The sequence below is a fragment of the Serinus canaria genome, chromosome 1A, assembly GCF_022539315.1.
Source record: "Serinus canaria isolate serCan28SL12 chromosome 1A, serCan2020, whole genome shotgun sequence".
NCBI classification, from domain to species: Eukaryota; Metazoa; Chordata; class Aves; order Passeriformes; family Fringillidae; genus Serinus; species Serinus canaria.
In genome coordinates this window covers 45,989,674-46,010,689 of record NC_066314.1, presented here as the reverse complement: position 1 = coordinate 46,010,689, position 21,016 = coordinate 45,989,674, and the positions used below count along the sequence as shown (strand labels likewise).

General features: G+C 35.8%; 1 protein-coding gene across 1 annotated transcript in view; it reads left to right on the top strand.

The window, feature by feature from the left end:
- NUP205 (nucleoporin 205) overlaps positions 1–21,016 on the top strand; it is a 45,565-nt gene that overhangs the window by 1,908 nt on the left and 22,641 nt on the right. The window contains exons 2-21 of the mRNA XM_050969706.1: positions 1,213–1,355; positions 2,385–2,556; positions 3,473–3,617; positions 4,463–4,622; positions 5,787–6,015; positions 6,173–6,337; positions 7,060–7,235; positions 9,147–9,263; positions 10,417–10,554; positions 11,611–11,761; positions 12,515–12,720; positions 14,115–14,297; positions 14,941–14,991; positions 15,583–15,792; positions 16,578–16,677; positions 18,185–18,322; positions 18,586–18,775; positions 19,438–19,558; positions 20,063–20,144; positions 20,576–20,740. Of these exons, the coding sequence (XP_050825663.1) occupies positions 1,213–1,355; positions 2,385–2,556; positions 3,473–3,617; positions 4,463–4,622; positions 5,787–6,015; positions 6,173–6,337; positions 7,060–7,235; positions 9,147–9,263; positions 10,417–10,554; positions 11,611–11,761; positions 12,515–12,720; positions 14,115–14,297; positions 14,941–14,991; positions 15,583–15,792; positions 16,578–16,677; positions 18,185–18,322; positions 18,586–18,775; positions 19,438–19,558; positions 20,063–20,144; positions 20,576–20,740 (3,042 nt within the window). The remainder of the gene's footprint in view (positions 1–1,212; positions 1,356–2,384; positions 2,557–3,472; positions 3,618–4,462; positions 4,623–5,786; positions 6,016–6,172; positions 6,338–7,059; positions 7,236–9,146; positions 9,264–10,416; positions 10,555–11,610; positions 11,762–12,514; positions 12,721–14,114; positions 14,298–14,940; positions 14,992–15,582; positions 15,793–16,577; positions 16,678–18,184; positions 18,323–18,585; positions 18,776–19,437; positions 19,559–20,062; positions 20,145–20,575; positions 20,741–21,016) is intronic.

The window sequence follows — 21,016 nt, the reverse complement described above, 5'->3', positions numbered from 1 at the left end:
GCTTTTGGCAGGCACTGTGGTTTGCTGCTTGTGCTTACTGGACTTAGTAAAGCAGTAAGAGTGAAAAGACAATTTCAAGTTGAAATAGATCTGAACTCTGAAGTTGTGTGGGACAGCCAGTTACAGCTGAGTGTGAAATTATGCATGCAGTAGTAGCTATTTCTAGGCAGGTATAGCATTGAATGAGTTAAAACACTGATGATCAGAAAAGACAAATTTGTCCCTTTTTTACAGGTTGGCCTGACAGAGCCATACTAACACTGCTAAATGTGTTGTCTCAGTAATTTGTAAATTCACGTGTAGCTACTCAGCATGAATGGCTTCACCATTTAAGTGTGTAGACTTCACCATTTAAGTATGGCAGTCTTTGATCTGACATTCTAGAGGTACTTTGAAGCTTAGGAGATTGGCATTTTGATTGTTGGGTGGGATATCAATTTTAGTTTGAGTAATCAAAGGAGTTTGTGCTCTCTCAACAGAGAATGTTTTTCTCTGATTAGTGAGGCAGGATTTTACAGCCCTTCCAGATGACTAGCTCAGTACACACTGGTTCATCTCTGACAATGTAGGAGCAATAAGGGTGATTTAAATAGCTTGCTTTTGCTTAAACTGCTTTTTGGTTTTCCCAGCTTGCTCACTCAAGTAGTAATCTTTGCAAATGGTTGAAACAATTTTTCTTTACACATCTGCTGTAATTCGAGAGTATTGTATATTTTGATTTGATGGGTTGTTTAGCTAATAGTGAAAGTAGTCCTTTTCTGGAGTGTTCTGTAGAAGTGGAGTCACAGTCCTGGAGGGATTTAAAAGATATGGATGTGGCACCTGGGGACATGTTTTAGTGGTGGACTTGGCAGTGTCAGATTAATGCTTAAACTGAATGGCTTTAAAGGTCCTTTCCAACCAAATACCTGTATTGTAAGTATTCTTGTATGATGACTTTCAGCACCAGAATTTAGGTGTGTACATAATCTTTTTTGGTTCTTTACTTCCCTAGATCCAATTAAGATTTATATCAGACTGTTGTTGGTTTTCTTGTTTTTGTGCCTTAGGAAAAGAAAATACAGTTTTCTTGATGGGTGTAAGAGTATACTGACATGCCAAGAGTAAGAGTAAACTAAAAAAGAGTCTACTTATTGAAAGCAATATAGAAATAATTTCTTTTCTTCCTTTCTGTGTTTCAATTACATTGTTTTTGTTTATCTCTTCTTTTAGCTGCAAGCTTGTGGGGTCCATATAAGGACATATGGCAGACTGTAATGAATGCCATTTGGAAAAGGCAACCTGAAGCTGTTCATCGTCTCGATCAAGTTTTAAAGAAGCACAAATCTGACTTCATTTCTCTCTTCAGAAATCCGGTACTGGACTAATGCTCTCTTCTGGAATGAGCTGGAGAGTTGGGGATTTACTCTGTCTTATATTGTTGTCTTCCATGCCATTTTAGACCCTGGCCATTCTTTTCATGTGACATTTTTACAGTACAAAACCCAGATGTGTTATACCAGTCCTGTTCTGCTGTAAGAATACAAGTAGTATTAAGTGGGAAAAAATAATACACACATATTATATTGTATCATCTACAGGATAATTTTATCTATTATGATTTTTTTTCTCTCATTATTTGAGTGCTATTTTGAAAGGCGTAGTAAAAGTATCTCATGATCCATCAGTCATGTATTAATTTTTTTTGTTACTCTTGTGTGTCTGAAATAAAGCACAAAGCTATTTTGTCTGGTTTTGCTCATATTTCAGTCAAATTGACAAACAAAAAATAGGTGAACACATGAGCTTAAAAAATACAGAATGTGTCTTGTTCAGAATGTCAGGTAATGTGAAAAAACCTCCCTGTTTCTTGGCTGGTGGATCGTAAGGTAGTAACTAGAAATAGATCTTCTTTCAGGAGTGAAATTTCTCCAATAGTAGATGGCTTTTTTTAGATTGAAAGGTCAGAAAATTTAACAGCTATAGAGTTTCATCAGTATATTTTAGCATCTCAGTTTAATGGAAAAAGTAACGTTGAAAACAGTTGGGAGTAACACAACAGTTCTGATCAGCAACCCATATGTCTTTCACTGAGTTGATATCAATTCCTATTGAGAACTGTATCAGAGTTTATTTTCAACCACTAGTATTTTGTGCAAACTAAATGTCAGCACTGATTGTATAAGATTATTCTTTTACGTTCCCACAAAGAGACCACTGCTGTCCAAGCATGAAGCATTTTTAGGATGCCTTTACTATCTCTGCTTAAAAACACTGCCTTTGTTTTTATGATGGCAACCTAACCTGACAGAGCTGTGTTTGTGAGGAAGGATTAATGTGTAAAGCTTTATTCAGTATTTGATCTCGCCATCTTGAATAACTTCCGATGCTTGTTTCTCTTGCAGCCAAAAAATGTTCAGCAGCATGAGAAGATTCAGAAAGCAAGCACAGAAGGAGTTGCTATCCAGGGTCAGCAGGGAACTCGGCTTTTGCCAGAGCAGCTCATCAGAGAAGCCTTTATCCTCAGTGACCTCTTTGATATTGGGGAGCTGGCAGCTGTTGAGCTCCTTCTAGCTGGTGAGAAGGCAAAATATTTAAGATCTGGAGAAATACTGCTTAAATAGGGCCTTCTTGTTAAAGTGTACATTTAAGGTGAATGCGTGAAGGCATTAAGTGAAGGCCTTAGCTTCCTATCACAGAATGTTCTTAAAAAGAAATTCTCACTGTAATGTCATATGGTAGCAGTGTTCTAAACCATAATGTTTGTATGCTCAGCTACTGCAAAGGGGGGTATATTCTGAGGAAGTTTTATGATTTACTTTCTGTATCATTGAATTTAAATGTAATTAAAACATGATGAGAATTTTTCCATAAAGCAGTGTAATAGATACTGATTCTTCAAATTATATGTTAGTTATACATTGCTGTGTGATTCTGTAATCTAATAACTGATTAGTAAGATAAGCGTTCTGGAGAGTGACATGTTCTTTGTGTAGAAGATTGATTTTTAGAATCGTTAAGTTAAAATTGTTAGTTGTTATTACTAGCTACTGTTCATTAACTTGAAAAATTTGTTAAAGAAGTAGACTTCAAGTTTGGAAAGCCATCTTCAAGTCAGGCTCATTCTGTTTTGAACTTGAATTTTCCATGTACTTTTAGATAGAAAATTTAATTTTGAATAAAAGATATTTCTATGATAATAATCTCAAATTGATTATTAAGATTGGTACATATCAGTGGCAAATACCATTTGGACTAGCATTTAAAAAAAATTTGTATGTTTTAGTAGTTGAGTATTAATTTTACCAATAGCACCCAAAATATCTGGGATTTCTTTTAAGTGTCTGAAACAAATCAAAGTGGTAGTGAATAACCACAGTTACTTTGAATGTGATATTTGTATTTCAGTTATAAATACAAAGATATAGAGCTGTTAATCAAGGCACGTTGGTTCAGCTTTCTTTGTCTGTTTCTGGGCATTTTCATTCACTAGGAGAACACCAGCAGCCTCACTTTCCTGGCCTGACAAGAGGTCTAGTGGCAGTCCTGTTGTACTGGGATGGAAAAAGGTGCATTGCCAATTCACTGCGAGCCCTCATCCAGTCACGCCAAGGCAAGACGTGGACATTGGAACTCAGGTCTGTACCAGGGCAATAAGCTGATCAAAACTCTTTGTTTTGAGTGCTTTTAGAACTAATTAGTCTAAAGGGAAAATGTATAATCTCGAATTTGCTTTCTTGTAACCTGATACAGCTGCTTTCATGTTTGTTTCTTAAGCATAATCATTTTTTGCACATATTTTTGTTGGATGATAGGCATATCTATTTTACTTTCAGTTCTTTCATGCTACTTCACCTTTTGGCAGTATTTTATTTCAGACACTCTCCCAGTCATTGTTGCTCTGACTAGTGGTCATTGCTCAGTATTTGAGGACACTGCTGTGTTCTGACTTTCTGTGTACTGTAAAGGGGAATTGTGATCCTGCCTTTACTTGAAAGGAATATACTGTCTACTGGTGAACATTATATGCTGGTATTTTTTGCCTTGAAAAAGAAAGCAATGCACACTGCTCCCAAGCTGGCTAGAGAAAGATGAAAAAATGTGTTCTAGTGTAATTATAAATTGTGAGTGCATTATCTGGACAATTGCATTTACTAGTAAGAAAGAGCCTGTGAGCTTTTGAGTTATGTGCATCTTGTATATAACACTTTTTCCTTTTAATAGAAATCTTAACTAGCTGATCCCTGTCGTATTCTCATTCCATGTTCTTGAACCTACAGCTACGTAAGGACTGTATCCCTTCAGCATAACGTTTTGAGGGCACTACTTACTGATTACTGATGCACCTTTAGTTGCTCTCTGTATATAATTTATTTGTATACTGTTTTGTAATCAAATACATTTTATGGGATTCAGTATTTTAGACACATTTGTGACTGGAAAACTATGATTAATTGTTAAATTTATATTCTTTCTGTTACAGTCAAGAGTTAATTTCCATGACAACACGCTTTACAGACGACCTCATGGAGCAGGGTTTGACTCAGAAGATCCTTACACTTGTGTCTCACATTGATTTGAACAATGAATTTGATAAACTCCAGAGAGAGCGTGGATTGGGCAGTGAGAAACACCGCAAAGAGGTAAAATTCACTGAGCATGGATATTCTGTTACTCAACACATTAGGATAGAGTTAGACTCTGAGGAGTCCTTTACCTTTGCACAAAGTCTGCTGCTCTCTGAGATCACAGGTGCTGCTCCACAGCTTGTGCAGTATCAGTGTGGGATTCACATTGCTTCCTGCATTTCTATTTTGCTGTTGGTCCCAGATGCTAAGGCATGTCTTATTTTTAGTGAAGAGTAGTAACAGTAAAAATCTAAGCCTAATATTTACACTGTGTTTAAATTTCTGCTTTTTTAAATTCTGAAGTCTGTATTTTCAATTACAAGAACTACCATTATGTGCACTACTGACATAAGAAAAGTGAACTAATTCACAAATTATTAAAACATACTGAAACCAAGTTGAGTCAGGTGAATAATTCTCTTAATAACCCAATTATGTTAATATGAATGAAAGCATTTCTAATAGTCAAGTGAAAATTGCTTGAAAATACATTGTCATCTCTGTAGTTCTTGGACTTAATTGACACTGTGACTAACTGCAGCATAATTTTGCTAGCAGGAAGATTTTAAACATTACTGTTTTATTTTTTGATCTCCTTTCTAATGGGTGATCGGCCTAAAAATCATAGCTCTGTGGAATAATAAATCAACTTACTTTCCACTGGATAAAGAACTAGCCTTACACTTCTACTATGAATCTAGAAACTGTGGAAAGAGTATCTTTCACATTTACCTGAAATTACCTTAATTTACCTTAGTTTCACCTGAAGATTGATTTTTTGGGGCAAAGGGAAGGTTGACTGTAACTGGGGTAACTGCCGGTGCAGTTGTGTAATTGGAGACAGGGAGTGTGCCTTCTGTGTGATGCATTTACAGCTATGTAAATTCTATTTAGATTGATGTCTCTTTGACCTCGACAGGGATGCTGGTTTGTGTGTAGTTATATTCCCAGGTATCTACTCACACCTCTCATGAAATACATAGGAATATAAATGCAATTAACAAGCAGAAGTGTCCTTTTTCTGTTTAGGAAATAAACACAGCATTTTCTGTAGCTGCGTCTTCAGAGTGATTTTTAGTTTATCATCATGATTGACTGAGAAGGAGAAATTGAACATGTTACCAGAATAGGTATATTCACCAGGTTAGTTTTTATTGTTTTTTTGTTTGTCTTGTAAAGGTTTCTGATCTCATTAAAGAATGCCGACAGTCCTTGGCTGAAAGTCTCTTTGTCTGGACCTGTCAGTCACCCCTGAGTAAGGATGACACTCTGCTCCTCATAAGTTACCTGGAGAAGGTAACAGTGGAAGCTGATGGCTCGTTGGATGGCGTGAACTTGTCTCTTCTCATGGCTCTCCTTTACTGCTTTGATGTCAGCTTTCTGGAACAAGGGGCAGAGGATCGTGAAGGTAATGCTGGCAGCTTTCCCAGAGGTTACATTGTGCAGAGGGATAAATTGTTGTTTAAGCAGTTTTGGTATTGATCAGTAACAAATTGGCAGGATTTTGCATGTGTTTTTTCACATTTGTTTCATTGAGTATTGGTTTTGTGTTTTTATTGTTGAAGACTTGATGCACCGGCTCCCTCTGCTAGCAGAAAGACAGTACATAGCAACGATCCACACTCGGCTTCAGGAGTGTCAGCCCTGGAAATTACCCGGCCTGCAAGCCACTGTTAGATTAGCCTGGGCACTGACATTGAGAGGAATATCCCAATTCTCTGATGTGACAGGTAAAGTTCACTTGCTGCACATTAGTATTCAGAGCTTGCAAGCAGTGTAAGTCAAAGGATCTATTACCTTTCTGAAGTGTTATTTACTTCCTTAAAACTTTTTCTATGTGAGTTTGGTTGTAGTGCTCTGAAATGTACACAGATGTAGAAGTAATTATTTACTAGACAGTAATAGTGCCTCATTGAAGTGAATGAGATTTTAATGTACTGGAAAATTCAAGGATTTCATTTTCAGCTTTAGTATCATTTGAATCTGCTTAAATCCAGAATAGATTCTTGACTGTGTTTGTTTTTACATCTGTACATGTTAGACCTCAGTATCTTGATATGATAAATCTGTTGATAATTTTCTTCTTTTCTTTCTGAACCTCACAAACCATAAAGCTTTCTACTACGTCAAAATTGAGTCTACTCCAAAATATCTAAAAAAGAAAATGTAAACATTATAATTAATGTTTAATTAAAGTTAGTTTGTGATTGCTGGTTGACTGCCTTAGATTTTTTGGGGTGAATGGATATGCACTGCAACATTTATTAAAACAGAAAGTTGAGGTCCTCATCTGCCACTTATTTATCTTTTTTTCAGTCTAGTTCTCCTGTACAGTAGAAAAAACAGAGTTGATAGATGCGTGGAAATTTGCATGTCTGTGTATCCTGAAATATATTTGTTTGGTAACAGATTGTTATTTACTTCTTCCCCTCTTGTGAATTTTGTTGCCCAGCTCTAGCAGAATTCACTGAGGCAGACGAGGCAATGGCAGAGCTAGCAATTGCTGATTATGTTTTCCTGTTCCTGACTGAATCTGTTGTGGCGTCTGAAAATTTCTACCAGGAGGAATTTTACATTCGCAAAATCCATAACCTTGTCACGGACTTCCTTGCACTCATGCCAATGAAAGTAAGTTGTTTGTGTGATTAGCACTTACTGAGAAATGTGGGCATCTCTTCTATGTTTCTGTTATTTGGACAAGGTAGCACAGAGATACAGATGAGATGCTCAGCTTGAGGTCCTGCGCTTCAGAAAACCTGTTCGCTTTATAGAAGCCATAATGTTTGGGGTTTGTTTTCCACTGTTTTCCACTGAAGTAGAATGTGGTTTTTAAAACACTTCAGTGTGATGAGATTTGCAATAGAAGCTTTTATGGTGGTGGTAGTTTTGTTTTACGTGATTAAAATTTAAATGAATGCTGAAATTCCATTTCAGTTTGGGTTTGGTTTTTTTGGTTTTTTTCTTGCTTTGGCTCAGATTTTCAGTTGGGTGTAGCTCATGACTGAAGATGAAGAGAAATGTTCATTGCAAACAGGATTTTGTAATACAGGATACAAGACAAAATCAGACCATTGACTTTTATCTAGTTTGATATAAGTCAGTACTAGTTGTTTCACAGGAAATTGTTAGTAGGCAATTGACAAGACAATTTTTTGTCTTAACTGCTGATAGGTAGTGGTTGGCTTATGTCCTCAGCTGTTTCTACCGAATTTCAAATTTTACGTAAAAAGAAGTGTCTGTTTTGCAGGATCTTTGTTTTGCTTTGTGTATCTGTATAACCTTTGTTCAGTTTTACTTAAATCTCTAAGTCAGCATTTTGATTAATTCTTCTGCATAGTTTTTGCATTTATGCTGCTTGCCAGTGATGATTTCAGAAAATCTTTTGGGTGCCTCCATTATATTCATTCAGTGCTTGATAATTGGCTTTAGTACTTCAAATAATTGGTTATTTAACTTATCAACAGTTTTTTTCTTGTTCAGTTAGTATACCAATTTAGCTAGTTTGCTTTGACCCTTTCCACAGTTATTTCTGTTTTTTAATATTTTTTCTTCTTATTATTTTTAAACTATTTTTTCCCAATGAGACACAATTATTTTGCTGCTCATTCAATTTTGCATATTGAGATATATTATAGACCATGAACTAGTGTCTGTTGACTGTCAACATGTTTTATTTTTTATGTGTTGAATTGGTTGCTTACTTCTGTTTCTTGTTCTTCAATGTCTCCTTAATATTTAACAAAACTTTTAATCTCGTGTTGGTTTGCTTTCTATAAGCCTCTGTTGGGGTCTCATGTCAAAAGCTTTTTAAATTTAAAATTAAATGTCAGCTGGTTTTTGCTTAGTAATTAGCATTTTCAACACAAAGAAGTTTAGGATGCTGATTAAATGGCTCTTTTTTCTTAAAAAATTGCTGCAGTTCTTCTTGCTCTTCTCTCTTGTTTTTCCTGTGGTATTTATTGACATGTGATAATGCTTCTGGCTGAGATGGAGTAACTCCAAAATTGCATCAGTTCGGACTTTTTCAAGTCACAGAGTAGCTGCAAGTAGGAGTAGTCTTTAATGGTGAAGAAAGGTGCAGTCCACAGATTGCAGATACAGGAATCAATATTTTGCATTCATGTTTGCATTTATGTTACATGTTTCCTTTCACTCCTTGTGAATAATGGTCTAGCATCCTTTGAAACTAAGCTGTCTGGCTTTTAAATTAAAAGAGGAAAAGGATCCACCTTTTGGAGACAAACCAAAGTATCTGGTGCAGTCAGTTAGGAAAAACTCCCATGATACAAGCTGAGGGCTTTTGCTGTGTTCTAAGGGCTTTGGCAGTAAGCAAGTGATTGGCTATAACTTTGAGTGGAAGCTCTTGGGAAGGTGAGAGGATTGAAAAATAGAAAATTGAATATTTTTGTCATGTTCAGGCAAGTACTTTTGCTTTCATAGTTTTAATAGGCCATGTAGACAGTTGAATTATTTCTGTTCTATTTCATTCTTAGCTAAATATAGACCACTGTTTCTTTTTCCACTTGATAAATCCTGCAGGTGAAACAGCTGAGAAACCGTGCTGATGAGGATGCTCGCATGATCCACATGAGTATTCAGATGGGTAACGATCCACCTATTTCCCTTCGGAGAGACCTAGAGCATTTAATGCTTCTAGTAAGCCTTATTTTCTTGTAAATTACTGTGACAAATAATGATTGTGACTTTCGTTTGTCATCTGAAACCTATACCTGAATGATACCACATGGTGCTGCATCATTCCCCTTTGGGATTTTTTTTTTTTTTCCCTTAAGTACAGACACTTTTCTATATTTTTTCATATAAAATAGTTAATTTACTGCCTTGGTTTCTGATGTTAATGTCATGGTTTTTATTATTTTTTAGTAAGCAAATACTGCATTGTTTCTTACATTTGAAGGTTTTAGAGGTTTTACCCCACTGTTGACAATTACTCTGATAAATAATCGAAATGTGTAAATAATTCTCATGTGTTGATATATTTGTAAAGAGAGTTTGGGAAGACTGTTTTGGTAAGGTGACCCCATCTAGGCTGATGGAATTGCAAATTCCCTTATTTCAGTAGAGTTTTGACCATAAGTATACATTTAAAAGAATGATTTTGTATCCCATTTTTAATAAAATAAAGAAAATCAAAATAAAATAAAATGGAAGTAAAAATGCTTATATTTGTTTAAATATTAGCTATTAGGGTTACTTAACTGCACTTTCAGAAAAATCCATGTTGAAAAACAGATTTGCATACTGAACTGAAGTGTTTTATATTTTCTGGTAATTTAAAAGCTTGTATAACTAATCTTTTCCAAAGATACTCCCTTAGGTTATAGGACATTAGCAGGAAAATTTGTAGTGAAATGCTTTCTTAGGCAGCTCAGATAGCTATAGTAAACTTAATTGAAGAAATAAAAATTTGCTCTGAGAAATTTGTAGGTTCAGGTAGCAGATAAGGTTTCTAGTTATGATACCAGCTAAGTTGTAAAATTAATGTTTAAAGGTTGGCATATGGTTGTTTAAGGAGAAATGACTGGTTTTTTTAGCAATTATGTAATCCATAATAATTTAATAGAAAATTATTTCATTTTCATTGATATGTGCATTTTGAATTTTGCTGGCTGCCACTAGTTCCAGTTCTGTTATTTAGAAATTGTGATTTTCAGGAAGTTTTAAGAACTGGAACACCAGCCCTGTGATACTTTGCCTCTCAGATGTGTTTAGCTAATCTAGAAGCAGTGCTAAATGTTTTTTTCTTCCTGGAGTTGATACTTCCCTAGCCTCTTCCTTTTTCTGACAGATTGCTGAGTTGTACAGGAAGGACCCCTTTAATCTGGAGCTTGCCCATGAGTACTGGTGTCCATCAGAGCCCCTGCAGACCTCCACCATCATGGGCTCCTACCTTGGAGTAGCTCACCAGCGACCCCCTCAGCGCCAGGTTATCTCCATTTTCCTGAGTAATTGCTAGTAACTTAAAACCAAAGTAACACAAAACCCTCAAGCAACAATTTTTTTTTTGGTATCCTTGTTACAGATAACCTCTAAGAAGACCTTACCTTTTTTCAGTGACTGAGTTGCATGTGCCCTGCTCTGCATGGCATGGTTGTTGTTGCTTGCCCTAAAATGAGCTTCTGCCACCCATTCATGGTTGTCAATAAACTTAACATAAAAGAGTACTAACATACCTCTTTAAAAATGCTGTTTAGGTTTGATTTGTTACAGTTGCTAAATGGATTCTGATAGTTCTCTTTGTGTTTTTTGTCATGATTTCTACATGCCTTTTTCATTTAACTGAGAAGTTAGATTCCTTAACAATAAAAAACCCCAAAACTTTATTAACTGCAATTGATAGTATTTTAGGGGTAAAAAGTCCTAAGAATATTTTAATGATTTAAAATCCTAAAATTATAGTCCATAAAAGATAGAACTTAAAATTAGAATGAAGCAACAATCTAAGCAGATAAAGCAGACATTCCAAAAACTCTTTGGGTATCTGGGATGCTGTCAACCCTCAATGCTTCTTTAAGGACTGTGCTAGGCAAAACCTTGTACAAGACAAATCAGACACATCCCAAGACCCACCCAGAATATTGGCAATTTAAATTAGGGCCAGGTGCAACTGAGCCTAATGACCCTGAAAGGAACCACTGTGTGTGAGAGTCTCTGTTCAGGTATATGACAAGCACACTGAACTCTTTACTTGCACTGTGAGATGTGCTAATAATACTCCTATGGAACATTTGGGAGCTGATGTAAATTTTATTGGTGGAAATACAGAATTGCAGAGTTAGTATATTCTGCAGTCACAGGAGTTATTTTGTTTAGTTCCTCTTTCAAACATGTCTGACTGAATAGGCCAGTCTACAAAGGAACTTGTCTACCCCACCCTCATTACATTAGAATTTGTTTTCTGACTTTTACTTCTTAATGTTTTCCTATAATACTCAGATTTTCCTTTTTTTTTTTTTTAAACACTGATCTTTATTTGTTCTAGGTTGTCTTGTCAAAGTTTGTTAGGCAAATGGGAGATCTACTTCCTTCCACAATTTACATCCCATACTTGAAAATGCTGCGGGGACTGGCTAGTGGGCCTCAGTGTGCTCATTACTGCTTTAGTTTGCTAAAAGTCAATGGCAGTAGTCATGGTAAGAGAAGTGACACTTCAGCTCTTTCTCAACTCCTTTTCTTTTGAAAAGTGCGAAGACTCATTTGAGATGAATTGAGATGAATTCATACTTTTAACATTTCATTATTAGTACAAAGTTGAAACTGGAAGTCTTTACTTGAAACTGTAGTCTGAAATAAAACCTGCCAGATGAGGTAGTTAGATGTCTGAGCACCATCGTGAGCAATTCACCTAGTGAAATAATGCTTTTTTGAAAAAAAAAAACCCATGCCTTAGCACCATAAGAAATGCAGAATGTCAGTGCTGATTATTATAAACCAAAAAATAAGTAATGTCTTAAAGTTAGCTATATTTACAAAATATACAATGTAACTTTCCTGAGCTAACTTTCTTCAGTTAAAATTTTTTGATTCATGTAATACAAAAGCACATTCTCAAAGTAAAAGATGCTGGTCACTCCTGTGTTTTGCATTCATTTTGCATTGGTCAAATTATAAAAAACCCCCTACTCTGAAAATAGAAATAATGCTGCAAAGCTTCCTATTCATTAAAGAGAAAACTTATTTATACTAGTTCTTTATATTAGCACCTTTCTATCTCAAAAAAACCATAAACAAGCAAAAGTCCCCAAACATAAATGATTATTTTGGATACAAGAACTTTCCTTTGAACTTTTTTCTTTAGATAAGAAACTTTTAGTTTTAGCCACTCTGCTTTTCACCCTGTGAAAGAGTAGAAAGAAAATCTTGTCACCTGTTTGTCATTCTTCTAGCGGAAAACATCCAAGGAGCAGGTGGCAGTCCTGTCTCCTGGGAGCATTTCTTCCACTCATTGATGCTTTATCATGAGCACTTAAGGAAAGACTTGCCAAGTGCAGACAGTGTCCAGTACCGTCACCTGCCTCTCCGAGGCATCACACAGAAAGAACAGGATGGATTAATTGCATTTTTACAGCTGACCACTGTTATAGTCAATTGGGTAAGTAACATTTTATTTTGTTTTCTTTGTTAATACTTTTTTTTTACCCTGGCAAATCATCATCATTCAGCTCTAAGTTCTCCTTGACCAAAAAATGTATGTAAGGAAAATGTATCTATCAGTTGTCATTTTATTAGTGAACTCCGAAAGTATGGGAAGCATCAGGAGTAACTGTAATGACCAAACACTGAAGGTGTAGGTGAAGCAGAAAGAGATGAAGACTTTTCCTGTTTTTGCTGATTTTCTTGCTTCCTTGACTGTCGTGCTGGTAATGGAGATATCATTCAGAAGTGAGGTATATTCACAATAAATCACTATGAAGTAGGAAAGTTCTCTGCCTTTATTTATGAGTTTGAAAAAGCAAAAGTAATAGTTGAATTCAAAAGGAAGGGGTAAAAATTTGACAAGGAATGTGATCAGCTGTGAAACTTGCCTCCAGGGTTATGATTTAAAATATTCCCAAACCAAGGGTGTAAAATGATTTGGATTAATTGACTGGAAGAGAATTCTAGGAGAATAAAATTGCAGTGCATGATTTTGTATTGTGAATTGTCTGTGTAATTCTGAATAGTGTAGAATTCTGCTCTTAAGTACCCACCAGATTTTGCAGCCTAAAATTTTAGTGATATAGGGAGATAGCCTTAGTTTTGCTGACAGAGACACAAGACAGATCAGTGAAACTAAATATGATTTTTAAAGATCGTCTTTGGTGGAAATGATAATGGGGTGATCCTGTTTGAGCTGTAATGTCAGCATTGGATATGCATGGAGAAAGGGAACTCTTAAAAGTAATATTTCGTGGCATCATTAAATCATAATCTGGGATGAAGATAAATTTGTTCTAAAGATGCAGGGAATTACCATTTGATGAGACTAGAGGCTTGATCCTGTCCAGTGGTTCATCTCAGAGTCTCTAGTGAGTTTATGTGAGTGACGATCCTGTTCTTAGACTAAAAGCAATTGATACAAGTTCTTAGAAAACATCCAAATGAAGTGTGAGTTCATAGAAATATGTAGAGATAGGAGTATACAGAATGTTTGTAATAGAAGAACTAATAAAAGTCCCTCTACCCATGCTTGAAGAAGCTGCTAGAGTGTAAGTACTTAAAGACTAATCCCATGAATGGTTGTCTACTAAAAAAAAAGCAGATTGTTTTAAGAAGCCTGTATTATCCAAATAATTTTTCTGTGTGGATAGGCACAATTTTAGTACTTGTAAGTCTTTATACTCAGCTTTTTGTTTAATTAAAATGGTTGGCTTTGGAATTTTCTACTATTCTTTTGATGTCTTGTGTACTTTCAAGTACAAAGCAGAGTCTTTGGTGCTGAGATTGTAAGACATGAAAAACCTTCAAAGTAATAATCTGCAGTTCTGTTTTCTGTTTACTCTGTAGAGTGAGAATGCTCGCTTGGCTCTTTGTGAGCACCCTCAGTGGACACCAGTAGTGGTCATCCTGGGACTTCTGCAGTGCAGCATTCCTCCCATTTTGAAAGCAGAGCTATTAGAAACCCTTACTGCTTTTGGAAGATCTCCTGAAATAGCTGCTTCACTCTGGCAATCCCTGGAATATACACAGGTATTTTAAGATTTTCAGTGCTTAGAAAACTCATCCTAGTTTGTTGAAATTGCCAGTAGTATATTTGAAATAGTACTGCATTTCCTCCTATATTTTCTTTTTGCCATTGTTGAATATAATTTTTTTCATGTACTTAATGCTTTGAAACAATTTTGAAAATGACAGTATCACCTCAGAGATGTCATTGGTGGTGCTTATTTTATGTCAGTACAAGTTTCCTAACAGTCCTGTTTGAACTGTAATTGCTGCCTTATTTTTGGTTGCTGATAAGAGACCCTGACAATAATGACTTGTCTCCACTTTTACTTCCTAATTTATGGTATTTCTTAAAATATACTATTATAAGGGGTAATGAAGGAAATGTCTTTCCCCTACCAATCTAAGATAAAAATCATAAATGTGAAAACATGATGCAGATCTTGGAGAACATAAAGCTGGAAGCATACAAGTGTCAAACATAATCTAGCCTCTGAGACAGAAAAATCTTGGCTTTTTATCCTTTAAAAGGATTTAGAAAACCTCTTCTTAGATCTAAAATGTGATGAGTATCTTTTTTTTTTTTAATCCTGATAAAAATTGTGGAGATGCACTTTGATTATGTGAAACGTGTTGATCTGTTTTCATTTCTCTTTCTGTTTTGAAGATACTACAAACAGTGAGAAGTCCAGGCCAGAGACAAGCAATTGGTATTGAGGTAAGGAAGTTTCTGTACTTTGGCAGCCTCCCTAATCATCTGCATATGCGTTTGGGAAGCACTTGCAGAAGCTGCCTCTCCTTCATGTGTCCATGGGAAACTTTTCTAATAGACGCTGTTGTTTTACTGGTTTGTAATTTACTTTCAAGCCTGCTTGTAATTTCTGGAAAATTTTATCCATTTTTGCATCTAGTTCAGCTTCATACTAGTAACAGAACAGCATCTAAACTTTCAAATTGCTCATGAGCACTTCTTACTAACTTTTTCCTAAATTGGACTCACTTTTGTTACATCTTGGTATAGCTCACTTTGTGTCTAACAACAGTGGTAAATAAAAACAAAGTAGGTAAATGTTGAGGCATAACTTCTAGTAGCTCAGAAAGGAATGAATATGTGGTGCTGAACTGAAGTAACAGTACTGATGCTTTGCTGCTTTTGCTCTGTTTGTGTTGTACTGTAGACAGAAATGCTGCTAAATTGATTCACTGGGAAATAATTCACAGATGATGCTATTGTATTAGTTCTCGTATGTTTCTTCCTCCCCCAAAATTGGTGATTTGTCTCCTTCTCTTTTTGCTGTCCTCCTGGAAGGTTGAATTGAATGAGATCGAGTCCCGATATGAGGAATATCCTTTAACCCGTGCCTTCTGTCGGCTCATCAGCACACTAGTGGAGAGCTCATTCCCAGCTAACCTCGGAGCAGGTCTCCGCCCTCCAGGCTTTGATCCCTACCTCCAGTTCCTCAGGGATTCTGTGTTTCTCCGATTCCGCACCAGAGCTTACCGGAAAGCTGCTGAAAAGGTAAGTTTGGTTTGAAAATATTTTTTTCCTTAGGATATAGTTGTTGATGTGGCTCAGATCTGTATGAAAAGCTGTGCAAGTTTGATGCAGCAAAAGTAACCTAGAGCACCTGATGGTGTTTTGATTCTGTAAACAGGTGATATTTCAACTCATGGATGAGGATATGCTTCAAAGGAGCCTGTATAAAGTATCTTTTAAAAAAGAAGTTTGTATTCCTAAATTTCAGTTTGCTGTGCAGGATTCTGCAAGTCTTCATCATGGCTAATGATTTCTGAATGTGACATGCCCAAAACTACAAGTCACATTTGTCCTTTTCTCAATGTTACCTCAGAAAATATCTCTGACTTGCTGAACCAAGGAATTTGGCTTTGGTTCTGGATGAAATACTTCTGGATGGAGGCACATGCTAAACTGTATCCTGGAAGCTGGCTATTCTTGATCTGTTCTTAGCTGTATACCTAATAAAAACTATTTGTTGCTTATCCTAATAAGCAATAAATCCAATAATAAAATATCCTAATATGTATATTGTATATTAGAGCCTAAAGCAGATAATAAATCTGTTTCAGTGTTCCCCTTTCATTTCAGGAAGAAAGCTTGGGCTTTCAAATGATTTGATATGTTGAAGTATAGTGTTGTTGGCATGACTGTATAATTTTGAAATGCTAGCCATGGTTCTGATCCAGTACATTATTGCAGTGTGTGTTGTGTTCTTTGTCATCTTGGCTTTGTTGCTTCAGTGTCAGCCTTAATCTGTGTATGATTTGTTTTCTCATTGTCTACAGTGGGAAGTAGCTGAGGTAGTTCTGGAAGTGTTTTACAAATTATTGCGCGACTACGAGCCTCAACTTGAAGACTTTGTGGACCAATATGTGGAGTTACAAGGTTAACTTGTTCATTTGTTCACTGACAAACAGAATTGTAGCTTGTTTTGCTCTTTTGCTGCTATCTTGGGATCTTGTTTAATACTGCAAATAAGCTGTTGGAAAGCTAGGCCAAGACTTTAAACCAGGAAGATGTTAAAAATTTTCATGTAGTATTGAGATCTGCATTGCTGACTCTAATAGGTCTTCAAATACACTATTTTCTACTTTTCTGTCTCTGCTAGGGGGATAACTTCTGTCTCATTTCTGATTCGGTTGAAGAGCAACATTTGACACTTGAACAGCACCTTGGTTTTGGCTTGTTCCTCTGGTCTTGTGTGGTCTCTATCTAAATCACCACTATTTGTAGGGTTAATTTAAATGCGTCATTGTATTTGAGATAACCTTTACTATTAATGTTATTAATACATGAATTATTGAAAGCAGATAGTACTGGTGGAATTGTCACCTGAAGTCCTTTAATTTGGAGCAACTGTTCTTTAAAAGGCTAAAGTAGATTACACTTGCCTCATTATAGGAAATCTAGGATTTATTTGGGCTCTAAATTTTTTTTCTTGAAACAAAGTTTCTTATAATGAATTCCATCCTGATGCTTATGGATTTGTTTTCTTGTAGCAGTGCTGTGAGAACCACTTTTTAATTGAAAACAACTTTAGAATTGGAAGGCCTGTGTGCCTCATACTTTGACAAAGAGTACTTGGCAGCATAACTAGCTCAGAAAACTTGTTAGCTTGTTCCTGTCCTCAGCTAATCCTTCAACTTGTATGATTATTTGTGCATTACATGATATGTTGGAGAAGTGGGTTAATCTAGTTTTGAGTAGGTGCATTTTTTGAACAGATTCAGTGTGTGGCTCCACAGTGGCCTGTCTTCTCTGTTGGTGTGTGGTGGAGTTGCACACGTGGATTGAATGGAAGAAGGGCATTTTTAAAGCTAGTGCCAATAGAAACCGTTGTACCCTTGTTCTCACTTGTGTGTTAAAAAAGATTCTTACTCTTTTCCTGCTTTTATCTACTGCAGTTTATGAAGAGCCTAGGTAAATTGGAAGCATTAGTCTTCTCCTTTTATTTCATATCATGAAGGTCTTTGAATTTTAGGCTAGTAGGTTTTTTTTTTTTGCATACATTATTACAACAGTCAGGAATTTTTGGTGGACATTCTCTTTGATTTCTGAAAATACTTTTTTCCCTCATTCAGGGTCTTTGTGCATGTTTGGGGAGGGGGACATAAACGTTTTCCAGTTTCTTTTTGTTAATATCTCTTTTGGGTTTAAATTTGAAATTGTACTATTAGATACTGGAAAGTAATGGTAATTGCCTTTACAACTATTCCCAAACTTAAAAAATTTCCTCAATGGCTTCTATGTAAAGAAAATCTCTGAAGACTTTGTACAAAGGATGTTGCTTAGAACCATGGAGGCTGTTATGTTTTGTAGCTTATGCTAGCTTGAGTAATACAGGGGGTTTTTATTAGAGGTTATAGCTTTTTTTTACTCCTTCTGTCTTTAGGAGAAGAAATAATAGCATATAAACCACCTGGATTCAATTTGATGTATCATCTGTTGAATGAGTCTCCAATGCTGGAACTTTGCCTTAGCTTGCTAGAAGAAGGGGTTAAGCAGCTTGATACTTATGCTCCGTTTCCTGGTATGTGCCTAGAATTCATTTTTCATGTGAAATTGAAATGTATAGTAAGTAGGATTTAAAGCTAGCATTGCATATTTGTAACTTGTATCTCTTGCATATTAAAATTGTATTTTGGTGGCAGTTTTCCTACTGGTAAACAACTGAAAGGTTTTTTTTTTCTTGGTGCAAGGCTTGATGAATGACATTTATGTATTCTATAAATACATAATGAATGTAGTCTATTTAGCTTCTCCTGTATTTCTCACGTTCTTTGTGCACTGCAGGGAAGAAGCATTTAGAGAAAGCTGTACAGTATTGCCTTGCACTTCTAAACTTAACCCTACAGAAGGAGAATATTTTTATGGATCTGTTGCGGGAGAGCCACCTTTCCCTTATTGTCACACCACTGGAGCAGCTGCTTCAAGGAATCAATCCTCGCACAAAAAAGGCTGATCATGTGGTGAATATTGCCAGGTATGTGCAAAGTACTGAGAAGGGAGGAGTTTTGGAGAAACAGAAGTGTTTGGATCCTGGATCCTTTCATTGGTTTCACTAGCCAGTGCTCCTCTTCACACAGAGCATCTCATGAACTTTTTTTGGTGAGGGGAGATGCCTTCACAGGTGGTGTGATCTGTGATTGTCTAGTGCAAGATTGGGATCTGTATTTATAGTTTTTCTTTCTGAATTCCCCCCCATCATGATTTCCTCCTGTCTGCCTTATATTCAATGATTCCCTTGCATATAATTTCATTTTGCCCCATACTTTGGTTGTCACAGAGTAGGAAAGTTCAATGAATTTGGTTGTTGGCCATGTTTTACAATATTGTCCATTATTTACTCTTATTAAATGCCTACAAGCAGTTGTTTTAACTTCTGCAGCAATGTTTAATGTAGGTATTGGATAAAAAGAATGAAAAAAATACCAGGAAAGATGATCCCTCCTCAGCCTTCTCATCTCTCCCAATGGAGGAGCATTCAGTGTTTCATACAGAGTGAAATTTTGTTTGAAGCTTTAATGTTATCTCATGTAATTTGATTTGTAAATGTTTCACTTCTAAATGTTGTTTAATTTCTTATCCATCTTTAAAAAGTTAAATTCTCAACAATTTCATTGCCATAATTTTGTATCTTTGAAGGTATCTTTACCATGGAAACAACAATCCTGAACTGGCTTTTGAAAGTGCCAAGATTTTGTGTTGTATTTCTGATAATTCCAACATCCAGATAAAACTAGTTGGTGATTTCACACATGATCAGGTAAGTATCTGTTTCTTTGAATCTGGAAAGAGAAACTGATGGAGAAATGCTAGGACTTCATAATGTTTCTTTAAAGGATAGGTTTCTAGGTTAACCACATTAAAACTGTATTTTGTTTTATATCTACGCACATTTAAAATGTCTTTTACTGTGGCATTGGAAAAACAATTACTTCATTAATTGAAAAAACAAAATCATGATTGTTTTCAAGGAGAAAAAGGGCAATATCCTTTGAGATAGGGAGATCTTTTTGTGACTTCATGGTCTTCAGTCTGTGAGAATAATTTAGCATATGTAGCAACAGGTAGATTTTTTTTTCCTGTTCACTGGCTAATTGCTAACCTGTTACTAGAACAGCTGTGACTCTTAACTCTTGTTTATTAAGTGGATTATATAATTTTTGTCTAAAAGTTCTGTCAACTTACATGAAGGGAATGGTGAAAAGTATTTGGTTTAGTACTCTTAAAATTGTCTTCATTTCCATCCTTCCGTTGTTGAATACAGAGTGTTAGCCAGAAGCTGATGGCTGGATTTGTGGAATGTTTAGACAATGAAGATGCAGAAGAATTAATTAATCCAGATGAGGGTATGTAAAAGGCTTCTTAAAATAGATTAAACAGTTGTCTTTTGCATGGAATGAAGTTAATGAAGAAAGTGTAAAAAGTGTTCTTAAGCTAGGAAACAATCTTCCTCTTTTTTCTGTGGAATTGGACCTTTAACAGAATGAAAAGCACCTGTATTTTGTTAAAGTGTGTCCACAGTAAGATGAGCCAACTCCAAACTGAGTCTGTTTTCAGAAGACAAGCATTTAACATTGCTTTGGATATATTATTTACAGCTGTAGTAACAGCAATTTGCAGTTTTGTTCTTGTATCTCTTTGCAGTAATATAAGTTCAACCCTCAACATTCTTGTATTTAACTTGAAGACCCTGAAGATTATTCTATTAGATGGATTTTTTACTTCATTAGTCACCATATCTGCTTTTTCTCCTTTTTCTTTTCTTTTTCTAATCAAGAGCTGGAGCCGGAGAAGAAGCGGGCACAAATCCATCATGAAACCAGGATCCACATTCTGAATCTCCTTATCACCTCTCTTGAGTGCAGTCCTCCCAGCCTAGCTCTGTATCTCTTGGGATTTGAACTAAAGAAACCTGTCAGCACCACAAATTTGCAAGATCCAGGTATGAAGAGGAGAGGTTGAGCTGCCATTTAATCAGTTCTGCTAACAACACTGAGAATATTTATTGGGAAATTCATGGGGAAAAGTAGTTCCTCTTCAACTAAAGAATAAAACAACAGGCCTTGTTCAAGTCCTCAAAAGCTACATGAAAAGGTGTATTAATATTCAAATACAGCATTTAAACAACTTTAGGATTTGAGTCTTGGTTTAAGTTGTATTTTGGAACAGACTTGAAATTAGAATTGTGGGGGAAAATGATAATTTAGAAGGAAAACAT